The sequence below is a fragment of the Phacochoerus africanus genome, chromosome 8 (genome assembly GCF_016906955.1).
Source record: "Phacochoerus africanus isolate WHEZ1 chromosome 8, ROS_Pafr_v1, whole genome shotgun sequence".
NCBI lineage: Eukaryota > Metazoa > Chordata > Mammalia > Artiodactyla > Suidae > Phacochoerus > Phacochoerus africanus.
Window position 1 is genome coordinate 57,545,781 of NC_062551.1, and position 26,979 is coordinate 57,572,759.

The 26,979-nt window shown below is 41.8% G+C and overlaps 1 protein-coding gene across 1 annotated transcript; it reads left to right on the forward strand.

Annotated features, from left to right (window-relative positions):
* Positions 1-7,334: 7,334 nt before the first annotated feature.
* On the forward strand, positions 7,335-23,915 carry LOC125132702 (zinc finger protein 664-like). The gene is made up of 4 exons (XM_047790345.1): positions 7,335-7,500; positions 9,720-9,803; positions 11,130-11,256; positions 20,693-23,915. The coding sequence occupies exons 2-4, from the start codon at positions 9,789-9,791 to the stop codon at positions 21,994-21,996; spliced, it is 1,446 nt and encodes a 481-aa protein (XP_047646301.1). The 5' UTR covers positions 7,335-7,500; positions 9,720-9,788; the 3' UTR covers positions 21,997-23,915.
* The last annotated feature ends 3,064 nt before the right edge of the window (positions 23,916-26,979 follow it).

Consider the following 26,979-nt stretch of genomic DNA (forward strand, 5'->3'; position numbering starts at 1 on the left):
CCTTTACTGGATATTTCATATAAATGAAGTCACACTGTATGTGGTCTCTGTGCCTACCGTCTTTCAGTGAAAATATTTTCAAGGCTCATCCATGTTGTAACATGTATCATTACTTGATTCCTTTTTTATGGCTGAATAATTCTTCATTGTGTCAAGCTTTTTGAACTCTTCCATTCCTTGGCTATTTAAATGCTTGTTTGACTGTTCATTTATAGGTTTTTTTTTTTGTCTTTTTTGTCGTTGTTGTTGTTGTTGTTGCTATTTCTTGGGCCGCTCCCTCGGCATATGGAGGTTCCCAGGCTAGGGGTCTAATCGGAGCTGCAGCCACCGGCCTATGCCAGAGCCACAGCAACGCGGGATCTGAGCCGAGTCTGCAACCTACACCACAGCTCACGGCAACGCCGGATCGTTAACCCACTGAGCAAGGGCAGGGACCGAACCTGCAACCTCATGGTTCCTAGTCGGATTCGTTAACCACTGCGCCACGACGGGAACTCCAGGTTTTTTTTTTTTTTTTTGACATGTATTTTCATGTGTCACATGTGTGACATATTTTCTTGGGTTAGAATTACTGTCATCAGAGTATGATAGTTCAATTTTTATCTCTTTAGGAACTGCCAGACTTTTCTAAAACAGTGACACCAGTTTGTGTTCCCACCGGTAATGCACACGTGTTTCAATTTCTCCATTTCTCCAACAGTTATTTTCTGTCCTGGCAGGTATGAAGTGGTTATCTTGTTGTGGTTTTGATTTGCCTTTTGTAATGACTAATGATCTTGAGCATCTTTTCATGTGTTTGTGGGTCATTGGTGTATCTTGTTTGGAGAAATATCTATTCAAAGATTATACAAATTTTAAGTTATTTGTCTTTTTTAGATTGTTTTAAGAATTCTTTATATATACTAGATATAATAAATAATCTCCTTATCAGATATTATTTACAAATATTGCTTCCTGTTTTGTGGATTGTCTTTTTTTTTTAACTTTCTTGATAGTGTCCTTTGACACAAGTTTTAAATTTTGATGAAACTTTATTTTGGGGAGTGGTTGCTTGCACTTTTGGTGGAATATCTAAGAAACTATTACCTAACCCCAGTGGCTGAAAGATTTATACGTATGTTTTCTTCCAGGTATTTTATACTTATAGTTCTTGCATTAAGTACTGTGACCTGTTTTGAGTTAACTTTTGTATAGGATGGGAGGTAGGGGTTCAGCTTTATTCCTTTGCATCTAGATATCCAATTGTCCCATCTTTCTTTCCTCCCTCCCTCTCTCCCTTCTTTCTCTCTTCCTTCCCCTCTCTTTCTTCCTTCCTTTTCTTTCTTTCTTTCTTTTTCTTTTTTTCTTTCTTTCTTTCTTTCTTTCTTTCTTTCTTTCTTCTTTCTTTTCTTTCTTTCTTTCTTCTTTTCTTTCTTTCTTTCTTCTTCTTCTCCTTCCTTCCTTCCTTCCTTCCTTCCTTCCTTCCTTCTCTCTCTCTCTCTCTCTTTCCCTCTCTCTATTCTTTTTTTTTATTTCCTTATTTCCATCCTCCCTCCCTTTCTCTCTCCTTCCTTTTTCAACTTTCTTCTCCAGGCATTCAATGAAATCTGTGTCAAACCACAATATGATTACTGAGCTAATGGAAAAAGACTACATTGATCATATATAAGATGGTCATTACAAACTTAGTTTGGAAAAATCAATAAACCAATTATAGTCCACAAGCAGCAAAAACCCTAAAGAAGAAGAAGAAGCTGTGATTTCCAGAGTTCGATATTATATTTAAAACACCAATTTTTAACAAAGATTTGAGGAATGCAAAAAACAAAAAAGCAAAACCGTGAAAGCATGGCTCACTCACAAGAAAAAGTATTTTAAGGATACCTGGACATACTGGCTTTCTTCAGTTTAAAGGTCAATGTCCAGATATCCTTAATGATCTTTCAACTGAAGAAAGCCAATTAGTAACATAAAAATAGAAAACACACTAGTAAAGTTAAGTATATAGTTAAATTCAGCATACTCTAATATTGTAATATAGTGGTATGTTACCACTTAGCTCAAGTATAAAAGTTAAAAGGCAAAAGTATTAAAACTGTAAGTACAGTATTTGTTAATGAACATACTAGCTAAAGAGTTAAGTTGTGACATCAAAAACATGTGAGGGAGTATTAAAGGGTAAATTTTTTTGTGCAAAGTTATCAGTGTAAAATAGACTTTTATGTATGAGATGGTTTATGTAAGCCTTTTGTGGTTATGTAACCACAAGGCAAAAACCTACAGTAGGTAGACAAAAAATGAAAAGGGAATTAAAGCATGCTACTATAGAAAGCCACCAATTCCTAAAGGAAGTCAGCAAGAGAGAAAGGAACAAGGGAACTACAAAACAGCCAGAAAAGAAACTGATAAGATGGCATTACTAAGTCTTTACCTATCAATAATTACTCTGGATGTAAATGCATTGGATTTTCTAATCAAAAGAAATAGAATGGCTGGATGGGTTTAAAAAAAAAAAAAAGACCTGATTGCATGCTGGTTACAAGAGACTCTCTTCAGACTTTCAGATTTAAGGATACGTGTAGGCTTAAAGTGAAGAGCTAGAAAAAGATACTCCATGCAGTGGAAACAAAAGAGCAGGAGTGGTTTTAGTTATATTGGACAAAAACTGTAAATCAAAAGTTGTAATAAGAGACAAGTTCATTATATAATGATGGAGTCATTTTATCAAGAGGATGTAACAGTTGTAATATATATGCACTTGACATTGAAGCACCAAGAGTCTTTTCCAACCACAGTGTCTTAACACGAGAAAAACGATTAAAAATGGTAAATTTGGAGTTCCTGTCATGGCTTAGTGGTTAATGAACATGACTAGGATGCATCAGGATTCAGGTTCGACCCCTGGCCTTTCTCAGTGGGTTAAGAGTTTAGAATTACCGTGAGCTCTGATGTAGGTGACAGATGCAGCTCCATCCCATGTTGCTGTGGCTGTCGTGTAGGCCGGCAGCTGTAGCTCCGATTTGACCCCTAGCCTGGGATCCTCCATATGCCTCAGATGTGGCCCTAAAAAGGCAAAAAAGGGGTAAATTTACAAAGATAGGGAAATTAACATGCTCCTCAGCAGCTAATAGGTCAAAGAGGAGCTCAAAGGAGAAATTTATATCTTGAAAAAGCGAAAATGAAAATACATCATGCTAAACCTTATGGGATGCAGCAAAATCAATTCTAAGAGGGAAATTGATAACAATAAATGCCCATGTTAAAACAAACAAACAAAAAAAACCCCCCAAAATAACCCCAGGAGTTCCTGTTGTGGCGCGGCAGAAATGAATCCGACTAGGAACCATGAGGTTGTGGGTTTGATCCCTGACCTCAATCAGTGAGTTAGGGATCTGGCATTGCTGTGGGCTGTGGTGTAGGTTATAAATGTGGCTCAGATATGGCGTTGCTGTGGTGTCGGCTGGCAGCTGCAGCTCCAATTGGACCCCTAGCCTGGGAACCTCCATGTGCCACAGGTGTGGCCCTAAAAAGACAAAAAAAAAAAAAACAAACAAACCAAAAAACCAAAAAAACGCAAAAAAACCCACCTAACTTTATTGCTTAAGGGACTAAGATAAAGAAGAAAAAAACTAAGCTGAAGTAGAAGGAAGGAAATATCAAAAATCACGGGAATAAAACAGGCCAGGAAAAAAAAAAGATTAAGGAAACTAAGGTCTGGTTTTTGAAAAGGTAAAGTTGATAAAAATTTTAGCTACACTAAGAAAAAAAGACTCAGAGTTCCTGTCATGGCTCAGTGGTTAACGAATCTGACTAGGAACCATAAGGTTGTGGGTTTGATCCCTGGCCTTGCTCAGTGGGTTAAGGATCTGGTGTTGCCCTGAGCTGTGGTGTAGGTCGCAGACGTGGCTCGGATCCTGCATTGCTGTGGTTCTGGTGTAGGTCGGTGGCTACAACTCTGAATGGACCCCTAGCCTGGGAACCTCCATGTGCTGCGGGTGCGGCCATAGAAAAGGCAAAAAGACAAAAAAAAAAAAGACTCAATCAGAAATGAAATAGGAGATATTACAACAGATAACAAAAATTAAAAAGATCATTAACTGTGAAACAATCCAACAAATTGGATAACCTAGAAAAAATAAATTTCTAGAAATAAACAACCATGACTGAATCACAAATAAAAATCTGAACAGAGTAATGACAAGTAAGGAGATGGAGTCAGTTATCAAAAATCTCCCATCAAAGAAAAGCCCACTGCCTTGGGAGAAAACTTTTCTTCAGTGGTTGAGCACAGACATTTTTTCCCCCTTAAAGGCACAGTATTGAATGTGGAACAGACACAAACTCACAGAAGAGTATCACAGAAGAGGAACCTGTCGCCTTTCTCAGCATAGGGGTCAGGGGACTACTGACAGCAGTGGCTGCCAAGGTGAATTCTGGGGAGAGGCAGGTCCCTACCCAGGAGAGCTTGAGGATGGGAACTCTAAAGGAGGAAATGGGAGCTACAGAATTCCAGGCCCAGGGAGAGGATGCAGTGTCCAGGGCTGCACTTGGGGCATGGCAGCAGGCACTGCCCTTAAAGAGCCTAGAGGAGCAAGACAGAGAGTTTGAGGGGCATGAAACTATCTTTCTGGTAAGGGCTTTGAACAGCAAAAGGGATGTGTCTTGGAGGTCAGGAAAGAGATTTAAGTAGGAAAAAATACTCAACAATATAGAAACAGTTATAAATTAAAAAATGAGACTCCCTTTTGAAAATAAGGGAAGAGATCCTTCCCCATGTTTTTTTCTAGTGCTTTAGAAAACCTGTACTTTCTCCTTCCTTTGACATGTATAGAAATCCTTTTGGAAATAAGGCAGATCTTTTATCAGCATTATAAGCCAAGAATATCTTCCAAGGACTTAAAGAGTCTTCTCTTTGACATGGAAACATCAAAGAAGATAGCATCCCTGTCTTCCAGTTTCTGTGGAAGGTGTCCAACAAAATTCACAGCAGAGCTGCAAAGAAGAGCTTTATTTGGGGTCTGAGAATTGCAGTTTGGTAGATACAGTTTCAAGTAGGCATTGAAAATGTGTTCCAAGGAGAAGAGAGAAGGAAAAAGTTGATAAAGGCAAAACCCAAAAAGATTGCAGAAGTTTTGAGAGAATTATGACTAATGCTGGCAAGCTGAAGGTATTCTTATTTATACGTGGTCACTAAAGGCAGCAATTACTAAACATCAGTAAATAAATGCCAAACAATCTTAAACTTAAAAAAAATTACATGTGTGGCAAAGTTCTCATCCAAAATTCAATCCTTGAGAGATCACCAGAATACTATTTTGAGAGTGAAATCTTTCAAATTTATGGGTAATGTTTGCTAGGCCTTACTAAATATTAGTTAATTCAAATGTAATGAACCCTGAAAAATTATAACCAATGCTTAAAATTTATGAAACATCATATAATGTATACTGTAGTGAAACCCTACAAACTTAATATGTTAAAAGGCTTTTTATTCAAAATGCTCCTGTTGCATTAAAAAAATTCTTCTGGAGAGAAGTCTCTACATGTAGGGATTTGAAACATTTCATGGTGAATATTAACTCATTCATATTGCCTTAAATATCATTGAATGTATAAATGAAACCATTGGAAATTTGACGAATCTAGTTTTGTTTCCTTTAGGGTTTATGTCAACTAATGTAGACACCCCACCCTTTTTTTTTTTTTTTCTTTTTATGGCTGGACCTGTGGCATATGGAAGTTCCCAGGCTATGGGTCGAATTGGAGCTGCATCTGCAGCCTATGCTACAGCTTGTGGCAATGCTGGATCCTTAACCCACTGAGCGGCCAGGGATTGAATCATATCTTCACAGAGACTACATTGGGTCCTTAACCTGCTGAGCCAAAAGGGGCACTCCGACATCCCTCTTGTTAAGGTGAAAACAAATTCAGTAGTCTTCTAAAGAGCACATACAGGATTTGTTATCTTTACCTGAGAAATATATCTGAACATTGAGAAACAGAAAATAAAAGGGCTAAAATATAAAAACAGTATTTTTATTAATATTCTTCCTAGTGACCTTTGGATAAATGTAAAGTGAATTAAAAAGGCTATTCAGAAATTACTGACAAATTATAACAACATAACAGTTTCTCTCAAAGGTATCTGATTTTATTCACCTCAGGTGTGGAATAGAACAGCAAGTACTAAAATGAGCAACACAGTTTATATCGATTTTTGCTTTTTAATTTTTTTAAAGTAGTGGCTGGTGACCTAAATCATTACATGCCTCATTCCTTTACCTCGCACTATCCAGGCTTGTCCCTATAAAAGTTTCTGGAACTGACCACGGATTGAGCACAGGATGAGTGGGAAATGGAAGTGGATATGATGTTTTGATAGATGCCCGTGCGGTGGGCCCATTTCCCACCGGTAGCGTTTTGCATTTAACATTCCAGTTTGCATTTTGGGCACAGACAGTTGCACTCCTTCCTTAATTATATTGCTTAAATTAAATTCTAGTTGAGGATCCACCCATCGCCCTACGTTGACTCCAGATGCAGGTTAGTGTTCCCTGACCTCAGAGTTACCCTTGTCACTCAAGCAGGATAGGCATCTTCTCTCCTTTGCAAAAATGATTTGATGAAACCTATTCTCAGGAGTACCTGTTGTGGCTCAGCCGGTTAAAAACCTGATATGGTGTTCTCAAGTGTGTGAGGTGGATCACAGAGTAGGTGAAGAATCCTGCGTTGCCACAAGCTGCGGTGTAAGTCTAAGATGCCGCTTGGATTCCATGTTGCAGCTGAAAACAAAAAAACGTTTACACCTGCTTTCAGCAAGTGGCCCACACAACTCTAAGTTTACACCTTAAATTGCAAGGTCAGTTTAAAATAGGCAAAGAGAGTGTTACCTGTGGTGCCGCGGAAACTAATCCCACTAGTATCTATGAGGATGCGGTTTGATCCCTGGCCTCGCTCAGTGGGCCGGGGATCCCGGCTTGCTGTGAGCTGTGGTAGCTGTGGTGTAAGCGAGCTGTGGTGTAGGTCATTGTCGCAGCTCCAATCCCGAGTTGCTGGGACTGTGGCGTAGGCCAGCAGCTGCAGATCCTGTTCGACCCCTAGCCCGGGAACTTGCATATGCTGGTAGTGCAGTCCTTAAAAAAAAAAAAAAAAAGCAAAGATCAGCCGAGCTCCTGAGATAAATTCAAATTGATCCAAACTCAGAAGAAGCTCCGCCCCCGCGAAGCGCTGAGGGGAGCCCAGGCCCCGCCCCCCCCACTGCCCGCGCCCAGGCCTGGCCCCATCCAGGCCCATTTCCGGTGGATCTCTGCTTGGGCCCCGCCCCCGGGATTCCCGGGAAGCAGTGCGCACGCGCAGCCTCGCAGACCGGAAGAGGCTTCTGCGGGTGTAAGGTCGTGTGGCGGGCTTTGGTTTCGGCCTTTTAAGTTTAAACCTGGGTTTCACAGTCCACAGTCTTACACACCTGGGGTCTTGGGGTTGCTACGGACGTTAAAATTCCGGCACCCACGCCTCCTACCTTCGGTAAGTTCAGGAGTCCCGGTGAGATGCCCAAGCGTGACCGCTTTGCTCTTGGGTCGGGGGTTGGTCTTCGTTTTCGGTTAAAATCTAAGGCCTTCGGGCCATTAGACCCGCCTGCCGCTTTTTCCTGTAAAACCCTTCACCGACCACCTCTCCCAATCCTCGCTGCCTTTTAAAGTCCTGGGAGATAGACTTCTTTCTTTTGGGGGGGGGGGGTGGCGGGGCGGTGGTGGTGGCTGAAGCATGTGGAAGTTCCAGGGATAGAAACTGCGTCACAAAGGAGCTCCCTGGACTTTTGAGATAGTTTCTAAAGCTTTACGCTTCTGCCCCAATGCTCGCCTCTTTTGGCCCCTATAGAGGCCCGCATTCTCTCCCTGGCCCTCGTATTCTGCAGGACCCCCGCCCCCCCGCCCCCCCCCCCAAGAGATCCAGTGTCCTGGAAGAGCACACTTTTCAGTACGGTAGGATTTAGGATTGCAGAACTCGAGGGGTCCCAAGACCACGTCGTCACCTCCTCGTGGGATCAGGGGCTTTGTGTGATGATGATTGCAAAGGTGGAAGCCGGGAATGCGGCAGGAGGCGGGGGTGAGGAGGATCAGGAGAAAGAGACAGAGGATGAGTGAGGACAAATAGACGAGTGAAAGGGAGAAAAAAAAATCATTGAGGTGGCCCCCAAAGAGAAGGCAAAATAGAAGATGGCTGAAAGACTTGCAAGGAGACAAAGCGAGAGTAGTAATAAGAGGAGGTAAGAAAATAGAGATGCGTAGAGGAGGAGGAGGAGCTCCACAAAGACGAAGGGGAGCAAATTAGGAAAAGGGGCCCTTGATGAGCAGAAGTGGGGACCACACGGGTCAAGGCACCTCAGACAAAATGGTTAGGATAAAAAGGCTAGGGGAGCTGAGCGCAGGAACTGAACGATGGCAGAGTGAGAGCGCCAAGCCAGTTGGGGGGGCCAGTGAGTCTGGGCAGAGGGGATGTAAGAGGAAAGACAGTGTAGTGAAGAGCAGAGGGAACACAGAAATGGGGGCAGGAAAAGGCAAATATGTATGGAGATTGGGACCAGAGTGGGGAGAAGGAGAGGCAGAAATTGAAATAGGTTTCAGGACTTGTGCAAAACAGGTGTAAGGAAAGGAACAGGGAAAAGGGAGAAAGAGTAGGCGGGGTGAGAGAGGAAACAGAAAAGGAAAAACAATGGAGAGAAGCAAGGAAAGGGAGACAGATTACTAGAAATATGTACTAGAGTGAAAGAAGGAGAACCTGATTCTGGATGAGTGGTGAGTTGATGGGAAATGGCTGATTAGGTTGTGATACATTGACTTGTGGCTTTATTATCAATTTAATGCAAAATTCGCTTATTTGCTTCAGTTTTAGAGATGAGAATGGCAGTTGCAAAACTCCTGTTTATAAGGCTTGTGTATTTTACAGTTATTTGCTAATCAGGGTAGCTTCCATTTGCAACCCTTCTTCAGCCAATTCTAATAACACACCTGCCCCCATGCTCATTGGGGCCTTTTCTGACCCTCTCATTTGACTTTCCAGCCACACTCCTATCCCAGCCCTAGCCTGTAATGCCCGCTCTGCATGTTTCCCTTTGCTCCTTCTCCTTCCACTGTGCAGATACTGCCCCAGGAGAGAGCAGGGCCACAGGGTGGAAGTTGTGCCAGGGTTGACCCCTCTGAATGGTTCTCAGTCCTGACTTCACATTGAATTGCTGAGGCGTTTTGCAGATACCTCTTTTATACCCTGTTTCCATAGATTTTCCTCTAGGTCAGGACTGAATGGGGCTCAGCCTCAGTGATGTTAAAATAGCCCCAAGTAGTCCAGTCTGTATTCAGTATTGAACACCAAGGCTCTGGCTCCTCTGTTTCTGAGAACTGAAACCAGCCCCTAATCCCGAGAGAGATGAGAGGGATTATCTTCTGCGTGGAGTTTGGTCAGGATGGGGTCTGTGACTTCAAGGGGAAGAGAGTCTTTACTAGAGTCCCGCTGCTGCAGCTTGTGTGTGGGTTTAGCCAGGAGGGGAGTGTGTTCTGATGCAAGGGGTCAGAAACCTCACTTGTTAGTTTCCCTGTGGGAATGTATTGTCCCTTAATCCGTCCTGGGACAGTGAGCAGCAGAGGACTGTCTATTCCGCATGGTGAGGTCTTCCCTGTGTGTGTGGTTGTGGCACAGGAAATGGGAGTGTTGATCCGGAGTATTAAATAGCATATTTTGACACTCAGGATCGACATCTCAAGACTGAGAAGGAAGCCCTGAAGAGGACAAAGAGGAAAGAAAAAAAAGAGTCAGGAATGACACTTTCTCAGGTAAAATCTTATTCTTGGTTTATTGGTCAGTCCTCTCCGTCCTGAAATGCCATTTCAGATTTGATAATCTCTCGCTCTCAAGCAAGCCGCCTAACAGGTTTGCTTGCACCCACCCCAGGGTCTTCCCTCCACCTTCTCTCATTGCCATGTAGATTCTCTTTGGTGTTTTTATGTACTATATTTATGGAGCTCGAAGTTAAATTTTTAATGTGGTTTTTTCAGTCTTTGCAGTGTTTTAAAATAACTCGGCTACTATAGACCAATGTTGACCATCTGAATTTAGTTTAGTATACTTTATACAGGGTCGTTGTACCCATAATGCTGAAATGCACAAGTAAAAGGGAATAGAAAATGAAGATACAGTTTTTAAACATGTCGCTTAGATACTGCCTCTTTTATTTCGGTGAATTTCAGTGTTTATGTTTGTATGCACACCCTTGGCTGTGTGAGCAGGAGCCCCTGGTGTGTAAAACATCATCATATTGTCTTCGGTTTATTTTAGCTTTGAAAGTATGCCTTATGTGCTTTTCCATGTCCTTAATTTTTTGTCTTTCCTCCCATGTCAGTGAGTTATGAGCAGTAAGAGTAGTAACTCATTGTGTGTGTCTCTACGTGTGTATGATTGACCTTCAGTTAGCTCCATATTTTCAGCCTTGAACTTGCTGCAGGTTTTCTCTGTTAGGAAACAAGTGTGTCATCATACGGATGCTGTAGGTTGTATTCTAAGGCCACACAACCTTATTCAGGTGATGGCCCTGCCGTTTATTAACTGTTTCACCTGAGACGAGTTTCTTAGCATCTCCGTGACAGAGTTGGGTCTCCTGTGAGGTGGGGACAAGTTTTTCTCTAATTGGATGCTATGTTGGTATATGAGCTAATACTTAACAGAAGTTTAGAATAATGCTTACCCCACAGTACTTTTAGTTATTGCTGTAACTGTCATCATTTTTTTTCAGTTCTCACCTTGCTTTAAAGCTAATGTGAACTTCGTCATCCTTAAAGACCTTACTCTCCCTCATTGGGAAATTACCATTTGGTGTCTAATATCTCAGATTTGCATATAGATGACCCTGTTGGATTTTTTTCAATTGTACGTATATTTTTTCTTGCGTTCAGAGTTCTTCCGTAATTTAGTGGATTTGACATCCTTTGATAGAAAAATATAATAAAATTAGAGATGTATTACTTGCTCAGAATTCTCTTTTGTGGCTCTGTCAGCATACGTAATTCTGTATAATTGACCCTGACACCTCCCTCCTCTTCTCATTTTGTGTGAAGATAAGGCTCTCCTTCCAGGCTCTTGGTAAAAATTTTTTTTCATTTCAGGCACCATTGACATTCAAAGATGTGGCCATTGAATTCTCCCAGGAGGAGTGGGACTGCCTGGACCCTGCCCAGAGGGCCTTGTTCTGGGACGTGATGCTGGAGACCTACGGGAACCTGCTCTCCGTGGGTGAGGGTAACTTCCCTCTGAAGTTGGGATCTGCCCTTGGATGTCTTTGATATCTTTGATTCAGAAATGAGAAACTACAAAGTGTCTAGAATTTAAATCTCCCTTTGCTTCGGAAGATCTGCCCACTTCCTGTTAGGTGATAGTGGTTCTGGAAGTTGACTAAGCACCAGACCTTACGGCAAAACCTTAAAATATCTGCCTGGTTTTATTCCTGCACTTTTGATTTTGTAGTTCTTAGAAGAGAGCTACATATCTGTATACTCAGAAAATACTCGTGTGTGTGTGTGTGTGTGTGTGTGTGTGTGTGTGTGTGTGTGTGTGTGTTTGCCTTTTCTAGGGCTGCTCCCCGCAGCATATGGAGGTTCCCAAGCTAGGGTTCTAATCGGAGCTGTAGCAGCTGGCCTACGCCAGAGCAACACAGGATCTGAGCCACATCTGCTACCTACACCACAGCTTTCGGCAATGCCGGATCCCCAACCCACTGAACAAGACCAGGGATCGAACCCACAACCTCATGGTTCCTAGTCGGATTTGTTACCAATGAGCCACAATGGGAACTCCTCAAAATATTCTTTAAGCGTTTGGAAGAAGACGGTCATTGAACAAATTTGTGAAATATTCTATCTCTGTAATGTCTCCCTCAGCTGAACAAAGGGCTGGGATTGTATTATGGAAAAGCCACAGCACATCATTTACCTTTTTTCCTGCAGTTGGGAATCTTCCTTCCTTCTTTCTTTCTTGCTTTTAGGGCTGCACCTGTGGCATATGGAAGTTCTTAGGCTAAGGGTCGAATCAGAGCTGCAGCTGCCAGCCTACACCGCAGCCACAGCAGTGCAGGATCCGAGCCTTGACTGCACCCTGTACCACAGCTCATGGCATTGCCAGATCTTTAACCCACTGAGCGAAGCCAGGGATCGAACCCACATTCTCATGGATAATAATAGTCAGATTTGTTACCACTGAGCCACGATGGGAACTCTGGGAATCTTTCTTGCTGACGTAATATTATTTCCAGTTTGGAGCAAGGGAGAGAGAAAGAGCCCTGGCTTCTGAAGGGTGAGGTGAAAGTTGTGGGGGAAAAAAATAGCAGGTGGGTGGGAATATATCAAAGATGGGAACACAGGAATGCAGGTGGCAAAGAGGTGGCTGTTTCATCCAGTATTTTTTAGGAACTTCTTCCTGAATGTGGGAGGTCTTTGGGAAAACAAAAGTTAACTGCTGTGAGCTCTTGAAGGAAATGGTTCTCCCTCTTCTCTTACTCATTTGCCTCAAGGTTTCCTCCCATCCCGCTGGCCTTCCAGCTCCTCGCAAAGACAGAGTCTTCATCCTGACCCGCAACATTCTGTTATCTGCCCTCTGTGACGCTGTTGGTATTTTGACTTTGGGGGGTGGCTTCTCTTGCTGTACTTGGTTCTCATTCCACACATGCCAGAGCTCAGGTCCCCCTGGTCCTAGCTCGTGTCTCCCAACTTCCATCCTATTTTGTGTACTTGAAGGGCCTTCTTTTGGGTATTGGAACCTGGGCTGTTGGCTGCTCGTCCATTGCATCTGGGGCCCCAGGTGAGTGGCTGGGCCTGTCTCAAGCCCTCTCTGCCTGTTGAGGTGCCTCAGCCTTCTTCGTTTCTGCTTTTGTCGCCGGGAGCAGCATGTGCAATGGGAATAGCGTGACTCTTTCGAGATTGTTACTCAGCAGCACTGGAAATGCAGTGGACAGAAAGAACCTCCCCCCCTCCACCTTCTTTTCGCCACACCCATGGCATGTAGAAGTTGCAGGGCCAGGGATTGAACCTGTGCCACAGCAGTGATGTGAGCTGCTGCGGTGACAGCACTGGGTCCTTAACCTGCTGAGCCACACAGCAACTCCAAGGGAGAACCTTTCTTCGATCCCCAGTCCTTCGTGGGGACCACATCTCAGGCACAGCCTGGGGTTTATGGGCCCAGGACGCATGTCAGCACCCTGCCAAGTCTGAACCCCTTGTTTTACTCTCCTATCCTTTATCTTTCTCCCTCTTGCTGCTCCTGCTTAGTGTGGGGATATGCCAAAACTTAGGCTCTACTTGACTGCGTATTTTTTTGAGTTTTTATGATTTTTGCACGTGTAGCTTGCTTTTGAAATACACCTACTCGGTGTCTGAAATGTCGCCCTCTGTTTTCTGCCGTGATAACCCACGCCTTCGGTGCTGGACCACTTCTGGTGATGTCTCCCATGGGGAGTTTAACTGGGTAAAAGAAAATTCTGAGTGGAGAAGGCTTTGATTTAGATGTTACCGTATCATCCCACTGTGTGGGAAGTGCCCGCTGAAGTAACTGAGTAATGTGGCCCGCAGGTGCCAGGCTGCTGAGATAGTGTCACAAGAGCCTGGCACTCGTTCCAGTTGTCCTTCTGGTTTTTGTGAATCGTCACCCAAGTGTCTCTCAAGGGCAGCACGGCTGAGTTGATTAAGTACCCTAATGATCATCCTCTTTGATTTGGGGCCGTCTCGAGTGTTGGGATTTATTCCTGGGAGAAAATTGCCAACTTCTGAACCCCGCGTCGGTGAGACCCTTGACTAGACTGTGTTCCCACCGCAGTGTTCGTTACCTGTGCGTGCCATTGTTAATTCCTCAACAGAGAGGATTTTGATGCTTCTTGAGGGGATTTATGAAGTTATGTGAGTCCTACATTATCGAATTCTACCCTGTTTGTTTTGTTTAAAACACAGTTACTTTCTTTTTCTTTTTTCTTTTTTTGTCTGCTCTGGGGCATATGGAGTTCCCAGGCCATGGATCACATCTGAGTCACCGACTCAACTTAAACTGCAGCTGCAGCAATGTTGGATCCTTAACCCATTGTGCGGGGCCCAGTATCAAACCTGCATCCCAGTGCTCCCCAAGATGCCACCCATCCTGTCGCACCACCATGGGAACTCCTAAAACACTGTTGCTTTCATATTGCACATTTCTGTGTATTATAAATGAATTTGCTTTTCATTTATATAATCATTGGTTACATTTTTTTGATGGCTTGCATAGTGTTCTCTGTTTTATAGCTGTGCTTTGCGAAGCTTTTGGGGTAAGGGACGAATGCTGTTTATATATTTTATAAGATTTCCTTCTTGAGTGTGGAGGGTTATGGCTCATCAGGAGTTTTCCCCAAAACTCTAACTTACGGGGTTTTGTGAACCTGCAATGATCACAGGTGTTTGTTTGTTTGTTTTTTAGTGTTTTGCTTGATTTAGTACCTACTTATTAACAAATACTTTCCTCTTTAAGCAATTTGGATTTTTAAAATTGGGAATATTGTATATCTTCAGAGAATGCTTTTGTTATTAACTTAGACTGTCTTCATCCCAGAAATGCAGTTAAATTTTTGGGCCATAATTTGTTTATATAAGATACCTTTATTTTTCTGTAGTATAGTGTAAGTTTTCTAAACATAGCTTTCTGGCTTTTATGTGAATTTTACAGGCTTTCTGTATTTTGGCTCAAACGCTTTATTGTACCGTGTCATTTTGTAGGAAACCTGGCCAGTGTCTTGTACTCGATGAACCTCGTCACTGTTACTTAGGACTGTTTTTCACAAAATTTCTGAAGTTCTGGAAATGGCACTTTTTGATTAACTCCCGAACATTCTTTTGTTTCCCGGCTTCCCCTGAAGCTGATTCTGTGTACATTTCACCTTGTCCTGGTTCATGCATATCAGTGTTCTCTCCTGTTGTTCTCTGGCTGTCGGTGGCTTCTTCCACTGCTGATCACCTCTGCCCAGCCACCTCTGTGGATCCCCTGGAACTGCCAGAAACTGTCTCTGCACTGAAATGCTGCTGAGAATACCATCTTTATTGATTGGAAGTCATTCCTTTCTCTTGGTCATATGCCTCTTAAGAGGTTGTTATTTATGTTGTCCTGATGATCTTTCTCAAGTTAGAATTTGTTAAATTTCAGCAAGTGCATGTTAACTTTTTAAATAAATTGATGGTAACAGCATGTCTACTCATGAGCACTCCTCACCTCATGTCTTTCATGTGAGGGATTGTTAATAGACCCACAGATAACGAACTTCAGATAATTGGAAGAGGTCAGCAAAAAAGACAGTTATTTTTGTATACTCTAAAGAGAATTAGCCTTAAAATTTTAACATATCAACATTAGTAAATGTATTTTTAAAATGTGAAATGAATCACTTATATAGTTAGTTATTAAAAACAATTATGGTGAAATTCACATAATGTAAAATTAACCATTTTAAAGTGAACAGTTCAGTAGCATTTAGTGCATTTACCAGCTATACAACTACCATTTCTTTCTTGTTCCCCAGTATTTTCATTGCTCCAAGTTAGCATTCATTCCCCATCAAGTACTTTCTCTACTTTTTCCTCAGGCCCCAGTCCCTGGAAACTCCCAGTCTGCATCTTCTCTCTCTCTCTGAATTTATCTATTCTGCGTATGTCATATCCTTTTCTTTTTTCTTTTTTGTCTTTTTGGGGTGCTCCCACGGCATAGGAGGTTCCCAGGTTAGGGGTCGAATCAGAGCTGTAGCTGCAGGTCTATGCCACAGCCATAGCATTGCTAGATCCAAGCCACATCTGTGACCTACACCTCGGCTCATGACAATGCTGGATCCTTAACACACTGAGCGAGGCCAGGGATCAAACGTGTGTTCTCATGGGTACTGGTCAGATTGATTTCTGCTGAGCCATAAGGGAAACTCCTCATATCCTTTTCAGTATTAATTTGACTATTCAGGGCACTTTGCAATACGAATTTGATCATCTCTTCCATTTTTCCAAAAGATGTTCTTGGAATTTTTCTGGTGTTTACATAGAATCTATAGACCATATTGGTGAATATTATCATCTTAAAAATACGAAATCGAAGTTCCCGTCATGGCTCGGTGGTTAACGAATCTGACTAGGAACCATGAGGTTGCAGGTTCGATCCCTGGCCTTGCTCAGTAGGTTAAGGATCCCACGTTGCTGTGACTGTGGTGTAGGCCAGCGGCTGCAGCTCCGATTAGACCCCTAGCCTGGGAACCTCCATATGCCGCGGCAGTGGCCCAAGAAATGGCAAAAAAAAAAAAACAAAACCCGAAATCTTCCAATCCATGAACGTGGACTATTTTTGCATTTATTTAGGTCTTTAATTTCTACCAGCAGTGTTTTGTAGTTTTCAGTCTGTATGTCTTTCACCTCCTTGCTTAAATTTATTCCTAGGTGTTTAATTCTTTGGATGTTATACATGGAATTATTTTCTAAATTTCCTTTTCATATTGTTCATTATTGGCATTTAGAAATAAAATGATTTTCATGTGTTGATACTGTGCAACTCTGCTGGGAAGATTTATGACTAGTGGGTTTTGTGTGTGTGTTCTGTGGGATTTTCATTATATAGGATTGTGTCATCTCTACATAGAGATAATTTTCCTTTTTCTTCTACAGTTTGTGTACTTTTAATTTCTTTTTCTTGCCTAATCTCCTTCGAGTAGAACTTCCAGTACAGTGTTGGATAACTGGATAACAGTGGTGAAAGTGGGCATCCATATCTTATGTTTTTATCTTAGGCAGAAAGCTTTTATTCTTTCGCCGTTGACTGTGTATGATATTAGCGGTGGGTTTTTCATAAATTATCAGGTTAAGAAAGTTCACTTCTTTTTTTAATATGCTGAGTGTTTTGTTTTGTTTTTAATATGGTTGCACCTGCAGTATTTGAAAGTTCCTGGGCCAGAGATTGAATCTGAACTTCAGCTGTGGCAATGATAGATCCTTTAACCCACTGTGCTGGGCTGGGTATTGAACCTTTGCCTCCACAGAGACCTGAGCTGCTACAGATTCTTAACCCACTGCACCACAGTGGGAACTCTGATATGCTGAGTGTTTTTATTATGAAAGGTTTCTGGATTTTTTTCACATGTGTCTTCTGCCTACCGTGAGAATGATTATAGGTTTTTTTTTTTTTTCCCACCTTCTTGTTACTGTGTAGCTTATTACATTGATAGGTTTTTAAATGTTGAACAAACTATCCTTGAAGTAAGGGAATAAGGCCCCCTTGTTTATGATGTGTAATCTTTTTTTTTTCTTTTTTCTTTTTAGGGCCACATCCATGGCATATGGAGGTTCCCAGGCTAGGGGTCAGTTGTAGCTACTACAGCTGCTGGCCTACACCACAGCCACAGCAACGCCAGATCCGAGCTGCATCTGCTACCTACACCACAGCTCAAAGCAACACCGGATCCTTAACCCCCTGAACAAGGCCAGGGATTGAACCCGCAACCTCGTGGTTCTTAGTCGTATTCATTTCTCCTGTGCTACAATAGGAACTCCTATGATGTGTAATCTCAGTGTGCTATATATTCAATTGGCTAGTATTTTGTTGATTTTTTTATCTGTATTCATAAAGGATATTAGTCTATAATTTCTTTTCTTGTGTTTTTGTTTGGCTTTGGTATCAGAATAATGCTGGCCTCAGAGAATGAACTAAAGAAGTGTTCTCTCTTTTGTTTCATATAGGGTGGGTCTAGTCAAAAGGAAATCCTTCATCTTTTACCTTGAAAATCTTAATTTCGCCCTCATTTTTAAATAATGGTTTTGTTGGAGATAGAATTGGTTGACAGTTTTTTTTTTTTTTCCCCCTCTATCAACACTTTGTCATCCCATTATCTCTGGACTCCATGGTTTTGGCTAAGAATCTTAGTGTCTAAGAATCTTTTGCTTTTAATCTTAGTGTGGCTCTTTTGTATATGATGAATACCTTCTTGCTGGCTTCCTTCCCTTTGTCTTTTAACAGTTTGATTATAATTTGTCACGGTGTGGATCTCTTTGAGTTTTCCTACAGGTGGTTCATTCAGTTCTTAGCTATGTAGATTCGTGTCTTTATTCACATTCAAGAATGTTTTGACCATATTTATTCCAATATACTTTGTCTTCTTTACCAGTTTCCTAGACTCTGTTCATTTATATGTAATCTTTTTTGTTCTGCTCCTTGGACTGGGTAATTTCAACGAATCCTCCGACAGGTTTGCTGATTCTCTCTTCTGCGTGATCATATCTCATGTTACCCTCTCTAGGAAATATTTCATTTTGGTAATTTTACTTTTCAGTTCCAGAATTTCTGTTTAGTTTCTTTTTATAATCTCTATCACTTGCTTATAATTATTATTATTCTCTTATTTGTTTAGGCATTGTTTTACTTATTTTCACTAGTTCTTTATTCTTCATTCCTTTAGCTTAAATAGTTGATCTAAAGTGTTTGTTTAGTAAGTCTGAAGTTTGGGCTCCATTATGGACAGTTTATGCTATTATTCGGTTTTCTGTATGAGTCATACTTTATTGTTGCTTTGCTTGCTCTAATTTTTTGTTTAAAAAAATGGGATATTTTGAATACAGTCAAACTTTGGAAAATTATAATCCCCTCCTCCCCTACTTGACTTTTTGTTTCTTGTGATTATTACTGTTGTGTGTTTCTTTATTTCTCTCAACTAATTTTGTGTGATGTGTTTTCATTGCTATGTGTGGTCACTTAAGGTTTTGTTGGCTTATTGGTTAGTTAGTGATTTGACAGATTTCCTTTAAACATCTGGAACGAAAGCAAAACCACCTTACCCTTGTAGATGAGCTCTGTGTGTTGGAACATGCCTTAAATACTTAGGCAAAGACCTCACAGTTCTGCCTTAGCCTTCATTTCCTACTTGCAGAGAATCTGATGGTCAGCTGGAGGTAAGGGCCTAGGAGCTTCTCAGGTCTCTTCTCTCTCTCTCTCTCTCTCTCTCTTTTTTTTTTTTGCTTTTTAGGGCTGCGCCTGCAGCATATGGAGTTCCCAGGCTAGGGGTCAATCGGAGCTACAGCTGCCGACTGTGCCACATCCGCAGCAACTTGGGGATCCCAGCAGAGTCTGTGACCTACACCACAGCTCAGGGCAATGCTGGATCCTTAACCCACTGAGCAAGGCCAGGGATCGAATCTGCAACCTCATGTTCCTAGTCTGATTCATTTCCTCTGTGCCACAATGGGAACTCCCGAGGGAGATTTTCAGAGCTGTTATTCCCTAGTGCAAATCACTTCCTGATTTTTTTCTCAGGGTTTTCACTTTGACCGATGTTTGCCTCAGTTGTTACCCCTTGCCCAAGGTAACGGGGGCTAACACATCCCAAGCCCTCAGGTTAGCACTTCCACATAGGTATAGTTTTGAGGCAGACCAATAAAAGCAAGTACTTTGAGTCAGTCCTTCAGGGCTCCACCAAGCAGATTAAACCAAAACAAAACACCAGCCAAAATTCTTTATAAGGTCAGTTCTGTTACTTCTGGTTCTGGAAACCTGTACCAAATTGTGGGCTGCCATCTTCAAGGCCACTGCTTAGCGGAGGAACAGGGATGGGCCAAAGTAAATAAAAACAGCTCCTGTTTTCTTGGTGAAGAGTGTTCCTGGTCACTGAAGATCTCTGGTTAATTTCCAGAGTTCTTATAAAGTTGATTTTGATGGTTTTTGTGAATTCATTTCTTGTTTCATACAGGGAGTACATTTGAAGCTCCCTGCTTTGTCATTTTTTGATGTCACATTTCCCCACTATTAATTTCTGTAACATTATATACTTCCCTGGCCCTCTGATTTCAAAATCAGTGGTTTTCAACATGTTTTTGAGCTCTCCTGTTGCATGCTCCTTCTGAGATATGTCCTTTCTTTTATCCTTATAGGTGAATATATATGTATACTCTATGGATTTCACATTTATTTATTTCACAGATATAAATGCTTATTATTTATGGCTGGATTTGTCTCAACCTGCTAAAAATATTGATTGCCATTTTTTAACATCTGTAATATAAGCACGGTATACTAATTGTTTATGTTGCAGTGTGCCTGTTGTGCATGGATATAGTTGTGTAGCAAGTATTCAGAGTAATATTTGTTATTCTTTTTTTTTTTTTTTTTTCCTGTGACATGCACTGGCTTGGTGTGGAATCTTAGTTCCCAGACCAGAGATTGTACCTGGGCTGCAGTGGTGAGAGCACTGTGTCCTAACCACTAGACCACCAGGGAACTCCCTCAGTATTATTCTTAAATGTTGCTTTAATGTTGTGTACGAGTACTCAATAATTAACTTGCTTATCTACTTTTTATTTTTAAAATGTGAGACAGCTGTATGACTCTCATGAGTTGGTGTATGCCTTAGGATGCTTGTGGAAAAAAAAAATTCTTCTTTCAGGGCTGTTGTAACTTTGGATAACAGAGCATTTGAAAATTAGGTACCCCTGGAAATAATTTGAATTGCCTGTAATCACCCTTTCTTTATAGAGGAATCATTTTTCATTTGTGTTTGTAAATATTTGCAGACTATGGTTGGGAAGCTTGATAAGTCTGTTGGTCATGATTGTTGAACACTTTTGGTGTGATATATTTTTCAGCAGAAAATATCTCTCTCCCAACTGTGGTTAATAGGAGGCCTGTGATTATTTATATCTTACAGGTATATCTCCCAGATGTGCGATCAAAGAATTATCACCAAAAGAGGACATTAATAATGGAGAATTATTTCAGACACGGGGTTTTGAAAGACCTGTAAGTCATAACTTTGATGATTCTGACTTCAGGGAGGTCCAACAGAATATGCACCAGTTCGAGAATCAGTGGCAGTGTGAAGAAAAAAGTGACAAAAGAGTGAATACAGCCTCTTGCAAAAATCTCACAGGTAGAAGAAATCAACATCGTAAATTCCAGAATAATTTTCCTGTAAAGCAGAATGTTTCTGTAAGAAGTATGTCTCATCACCAGTCATGTGTGAATGAGGAACTAAGAAATGACATAGGCTCTTCAGGAAACAAATCTTTGCAATGTTTGGGAAATAGGCTTGGAGTAAGCTTGCATTCACAGCTAGGTGAACTGCAGATTTTTCAAACCAAAGAGAAAGTTTATGAATGTAATCAAGTTGAGAAGTCTATCAAAAATCGTTCCTCATTCTTACCACCTCAAATAATTCCTTCTGGTGTCAAAACCAACACTTGTAATAAAAAAGGGGAGGCTTTTATGCATGTTTCATTGCATACACAACGACGTCAGAAAACACACAGTACAGAAAAACCACACAAGTGTAATGATTGTGGGAAGACTTTTAGCCATTTATCAGTCTTAGCTAATCACCAAAGGATTCACTCTGAGGAGAGACCTTACGAGTGTAATGATTGTGGCAAAACCTTTAACAGATTCTCAAACCTCACAAGGCACCAGAGGATTCATACTGGAGAGAAACCATATAAATGTAATGTATGTGGTAAGGACTTTATGATACGTTCTCACCTTTGGGGTCACGAGCGAACTCATACTGGAGAGAGGCCTTACAAATGTGATGAGTGTGGCAAAGCGTTTTCTGAGCATTCAAATCTTGCTCAGCATAAGAGAATCCATACTGGAGAGAAGCCTTATAAGTGTAGTGAATGTGGTAAAGGTTTCACCACTCGTTCACACCTTTGGGGTCATGAAAGAATTCACACTGGAGAAAAACCTTACAAATGTAGCGAGTGTGGCAAAGCCTTCACCGGGAGTTCCAACCTTATTCAACACAGGAAAATTCACACTGGAGAGAAGCCATATAAATGTGATGTATGTGGCAAGGCCTTTAGTCAGAATTCAAGTCTCATAGTTCATCAGAGGATTCATACTGGGGAGAAGCCCTTCAAATGTTACGCATGTGGCAAAGCCTTTAAGCAGTACTCTAGCCTCAATAGACACCAGAATATACACAGAGCGAAGAAAAAGACGTCGAGTGTGGGGTAAGGTTTTTATTAAAGGCGCTCACATGTGGAGGGAGGAGAGAATTTGTATTGGAAAAAAACTCACAAAAGCCTATGGTAGGGCCTTCAGGAAATGCCCCGGCCTCAGGATCACCGAAGATTTCATAATGCAGAAAACTCTTACAGGTATAGTGAGTGAGGTAAATTGTTTAAGCAGATTTAGGAATGTCCCATGTATCGGGATTCTACACAGGGAGAACTAAGTCTAGTCCTTTTTGAAAGTTAATCAAATCATACTACAGTCTTCAGAGTAATTAAAAGTGCAAATCATTTAAAGTGCAGGAGATGGGGTGGGGTCAAAGGATCAAGGACATCTGTGGAAAGGCCCACTTACTAACAGTTGTTAAAATAGTTTTAGATTTCTTTATAAGGCTGCATTTTAAGTGACTTCCAGTCTGAGGTTCAAAATCAGTTAATGATGTCATCTTGTCACAGACCTCTCGTGTTGCCATGATGAAACACATCCTCAAAGGAACTTTTTTCCCCCCAATCCCAATGTAAAAGATGATTCGTCTTTAATTTTCACTTCCACGTATTCATTGCTGGGAAGTGGGAAAGGAGTTAACTTTGGTGCGTTAACCTTGCATCCTACAGCTTTGCTGTAATTGCATAGGAGTGTTTTATGTACCATCCTTCAGGCGTCATGAGACTGTTCAGTAATTCCAGTTTTAGTTACCACCCTCTTTTTTCATGGTATGAAGAGTCCCTCTGCTACCATGATGTTGAACTAGTCTTAAAGTCATTAAATCTAAATTGGTCACAGGCCAGGTTCCTTTTGTTCTCTGTTGCAGTCCGAGCATCTGCATTCTATTATGATCTCAAATGTTGGTGTGTAATTAGTATTGGCATATAGAAAAATCTACTCATAAATGGAAACGTGTCATGGCTAAAATTATAAAATAACATACCACTAATCGAAAACATGAAGACAAGAGTTTGCTGGTGGCTCAGTGGGTTAAGAATCTGGTGTTGTCACCGCTGTGGCTCTGGTTACTGCTGTGGCTCTGGTTACTGCTGTGGCATTGGTTTGATCCCTGTCCTGGGACCTTCCACATGACGTGGGCACAGCCAAAAAAAAAAAACAAAACAAAAACCGAAAAACAAACACGCTGCAGTTATGAAAACAACAATATAGACCTAGATAATTAGAACATAGCTATCCTGCTTTATTGTAATGGTTAAATCCTAAGTCACCGTCTCTGCTGCTCACCAAGGTGTGAATTTAGTGAAATCACTGAACTCCCTGTGCTTAAGTTTTCCTCTTTAGAATAAAAATAGCTGTAGTTCCACCTCCCAAGATTTGTGAAGAATGAGGATGTTACTGAGCTTCATAGCAGTGATTCTTAATATTGTAAGAGTTTTTCAGTGTTATGTATTCAACTCTTAGAAGGCTCTTCATGAAGGTAAAAAGTAAATGTTTCTTAGTTGGAACTAACAGTAGTGGAGAATATTGAATTTCAGTTGAAATGGTAAGTGTAACTAGTGTGTAACTTCTGTAGCATCCCCCAGAAGAGAAATGTTGGTCATTGGGAATGAACTGATGGCCTCTAGTTAGCAGTAGAAATGGTCTTCTTATCATAGACCAAGATTAGAATCTTAGGGAAGTGTTCTCTTTCCATTTTGTATCTTCCTTTCCTTCACTAGGTGAAGGTTAAGGTCCACAGATTTGATATTCAAACATGTGTTTCTTCATCTTTGTAAGAATCTCCAGGCCAGTGATAGCTTTTAGGTAGAAATATTTTCTCAGTGATTTTAGATGCACATTTGTTTACTGTGTTCACAGAGTGAATTTATGTAAGATGTAACTATCAGAGAAAACTAGATGAAGCTTTTAAGGACCTCTACTGCCTTTGTGCTTTCCTGTGCATCTGTAATTATTTCAAAATAAAAAGTTAAAGGGAATGTGGTTTGCTGTGGCTTTTATAAAACTCAAATCCAGTGCTTTGTTTACATGAGAATAAAGGATATGATACCTGAGTCTGAGTACTTAGGACTGACTGTCTGCTCATCACCTCTTGTCTGCATGTTTCATGAGTGTCGTAAATGTAGATACTGCCTACATTCTATATGATACAGGTCTGCTTCCAAGAACTCCTGCGTCAAGAGCGTAGGGGTAGAACCACTGGGTGTTGAAAGTGTTTGCTGTGTTGTGGATTGGTGGATGCTCGTTTTGGAACCAATCCTGCATGAAGTGAGCAGATCTTGTGAAGAAAGTGGAAGACTGCAGTCTAGAAGCACCATTGTGATTCTTCTCAACTCTGAATCAATAAAGCTTTCGTCTTAAAAGCGGGGATCAATCAGAAACTTGGTCATGTCAGGCAGGGGTTCTCAGGAGACTGACCATGGAGGAAGATATACAAGAACAGATCCTACCTTATGGTTGGAGTGTGTCCTCTCACAGGAAGACCAGTTTTCTGTAGTTCTCTATCGTTGGGTCCCTGCACTCTCCGAACAGGGCACAGGCGTTCCTAATGCTTAAGGAGACTTACGTAGATACGTTGGTGGATGTCACAGTTCCTGAAATTAAAAAAATGCACTTCCAGAAGTGGCAATTGTGGAGATTCTTTGAGTTTTATACAAGATGAAGCAAGAATAGGAGTACGAAGATGGTTCTGGTGTAGTGTGAGGATTGTTGTTTGGGTTTCATGGCAGAACTCGTGGGTCCTGACAAGTTAGCCTTCGTAAATCTCAGATTGCCCCTTTTGAGATGCGTCTGCCCTGCACATCTCAGTTGAATATTGTGAGGGCTCACAAGAGAGCTTCCTGTGAAATTACTTGGTAAATAGAAGGCATGGTACTTGGGTGCCTTCCTATTATAGTTAAAGGGTATGTGGCTCTCCTAATTCAGGGAATTCTCAGTTTCATAAGAGCATACAAAGCCATTCTCCTCTCAGCCTCCCTTATTGCCTGTCTGTGCCTACCTTCACTCCATGTAAACTGGTCTGTCTTCCTAACATCAAGGGTTTTCTGGGGGTGGGTGGGGTAGTGAGGAGACCAAAGCGCCAGCCTCCGGGAGGGCACACAAGTGAGACGTGAAGTCTGTGACTGGCTTAGCAACGCGATTGATGTCTTCAAAGAACATGCCCTTACCTTGAGATTCTAAATAAGTGACCCAGACAGTTAAATCAGCAGCAAAGATTTGTTTCTGTAACTTCCGACCCAAAGAGATGTACTTAATGTGCCACGTACAGTTGTCCAGGTGGCAGGTCAATCAGCTCTACCATGGGATGGGCAGTAGTCAAGATCTTGGATTCCCAGCACCGAGTAAAGCAACCACATTTTTCATTTCTGGACATCTGGCATTCAGGTTAAACATCCACCCAGCCCAGTTTTCTTGTCTTAGTCCAGTCAGCTGAGCTGTAATCCATCATTAGATGCTTAGCTGAACAAAGGCTCTTGGTGCTGGGGTGTTGCTTTGAGCCACAGACACAGCTTATTCTTGCAAACCATGGTGTTGCTGAGGCCAGCAACATCCTCATTGGACACAGCTCTTGGGAACCTTTCTACCTTCTGAGTTGTGGAGTCACAACAAAATGGAAATTTCAGACCTGTATGTCTGTCACAGGGCCTCTGGTTCAGGCTTCAGTTCCTGCAAATGCTCAATAGCAAGTTAATCATTAACTTCAGAAGGAGTTGGCCTGTTGTGTCAAACCTGAATCCAAATCCCAAGGGGGTCTTCTAAATAGAGGCTGCCTTGCTTTACTAGAGACTCTAAATAGCAGAGTCAAGCACAGAGACAGACCTGTGTTGTCTCTAATTCTCTGTAAGTCTCATGAAGGCCATGGGCCGCCTTTTTTTTTTTTTTTTTTTGCCATTTGGGCTGCTGCCTCGGCATATGGAGGTTCCCAGGCTAGGGGTCTAATCAGAGCTATAGCCACCAGCCTATGCCAGAACCACAGTAACGCAGGATCCGAGCCGCATCTGCAACCCACACCACAGCTCATGGCAACGCTGGATCCTTAACCTACTGAGCGAGGTCAGGGATCGAACCCTCAACCTCATGGTTCATGGTCAGATTCGTTAACCACTGAGCCACAATGGGAACTCTGACCCCTGTAATGTAAATGTTAGTAAGTTTAATGTTGTCCCAGAGGTCCCTTAAACTGTCCTGAATTTTAAACTTTTGTTTTTGCTGTTCTGATTAGATGAGTACCATCATTCTATCTTGTAGATCACATATGCTTTCTTCTCTATCACCTAGTCTGCTATTAATTCCTTCTAGTGAGGTTTTTGTTTATTTTATTCTTCAGCTCTGACCAATTTTTTTTTAAATTGTATTTTCTGCTCCTTGTTAAAATCCTCCCTGTGTTCATCTATCTTTTCCCCCAAGTTCAGTTAGCATTCTTATTCCTAATGCTTTGAACTCTTTAGCTGGTAAATTATTTCTCTTTCATTAGTTGTTTTTTCAGGTTTTCTTTTTCTTTCATTTGAAACTAATTTCTCTGTCTTCCTTTAACTTCCTTTGTTTCAGTGAAATTAGGTGAATCAGTAGCCTGTCCTGGTCTTGGAGGGTGTGTGTGTGGGAGCATCTCTGTGCAGTGGTATGTGCCCAGAGGCTTTGGTGGGAGACCTGGATCCGAAGCAAGTATAAGCATGGGTCACCTCTTCCCCAGGATGTGTTAGCAGCTGTCACTTTCATGGCAAGAGTGGCTGGAGATGGAAGGGATGGAGCCAGAGCCAGGAGTGAGCAGGAGCTTTCCTTCTGCTCAGTGGCCATCGCTGCCTCATTAAGGGTGGGGTCTGGTCCCAAGGTGCTGGAGCAGAAGCTGGGTCTGAGCTGGTTTGTTTTCTCTAAGTGTGTGCTCTCTACCCTCTTGGCAACAGCACCTTTACCCCAAAGGGCAGCAGTGTTGCAGCAAGACAGGTCAGAGCAGGTGCCAGGTGTGGGCTGGAGTGTGCTGGGATGTGCCCAGCATGTCAGTTCTAGACAGCTCCTAATAGTTGCCCCTCTGAGTGCCACTATTCA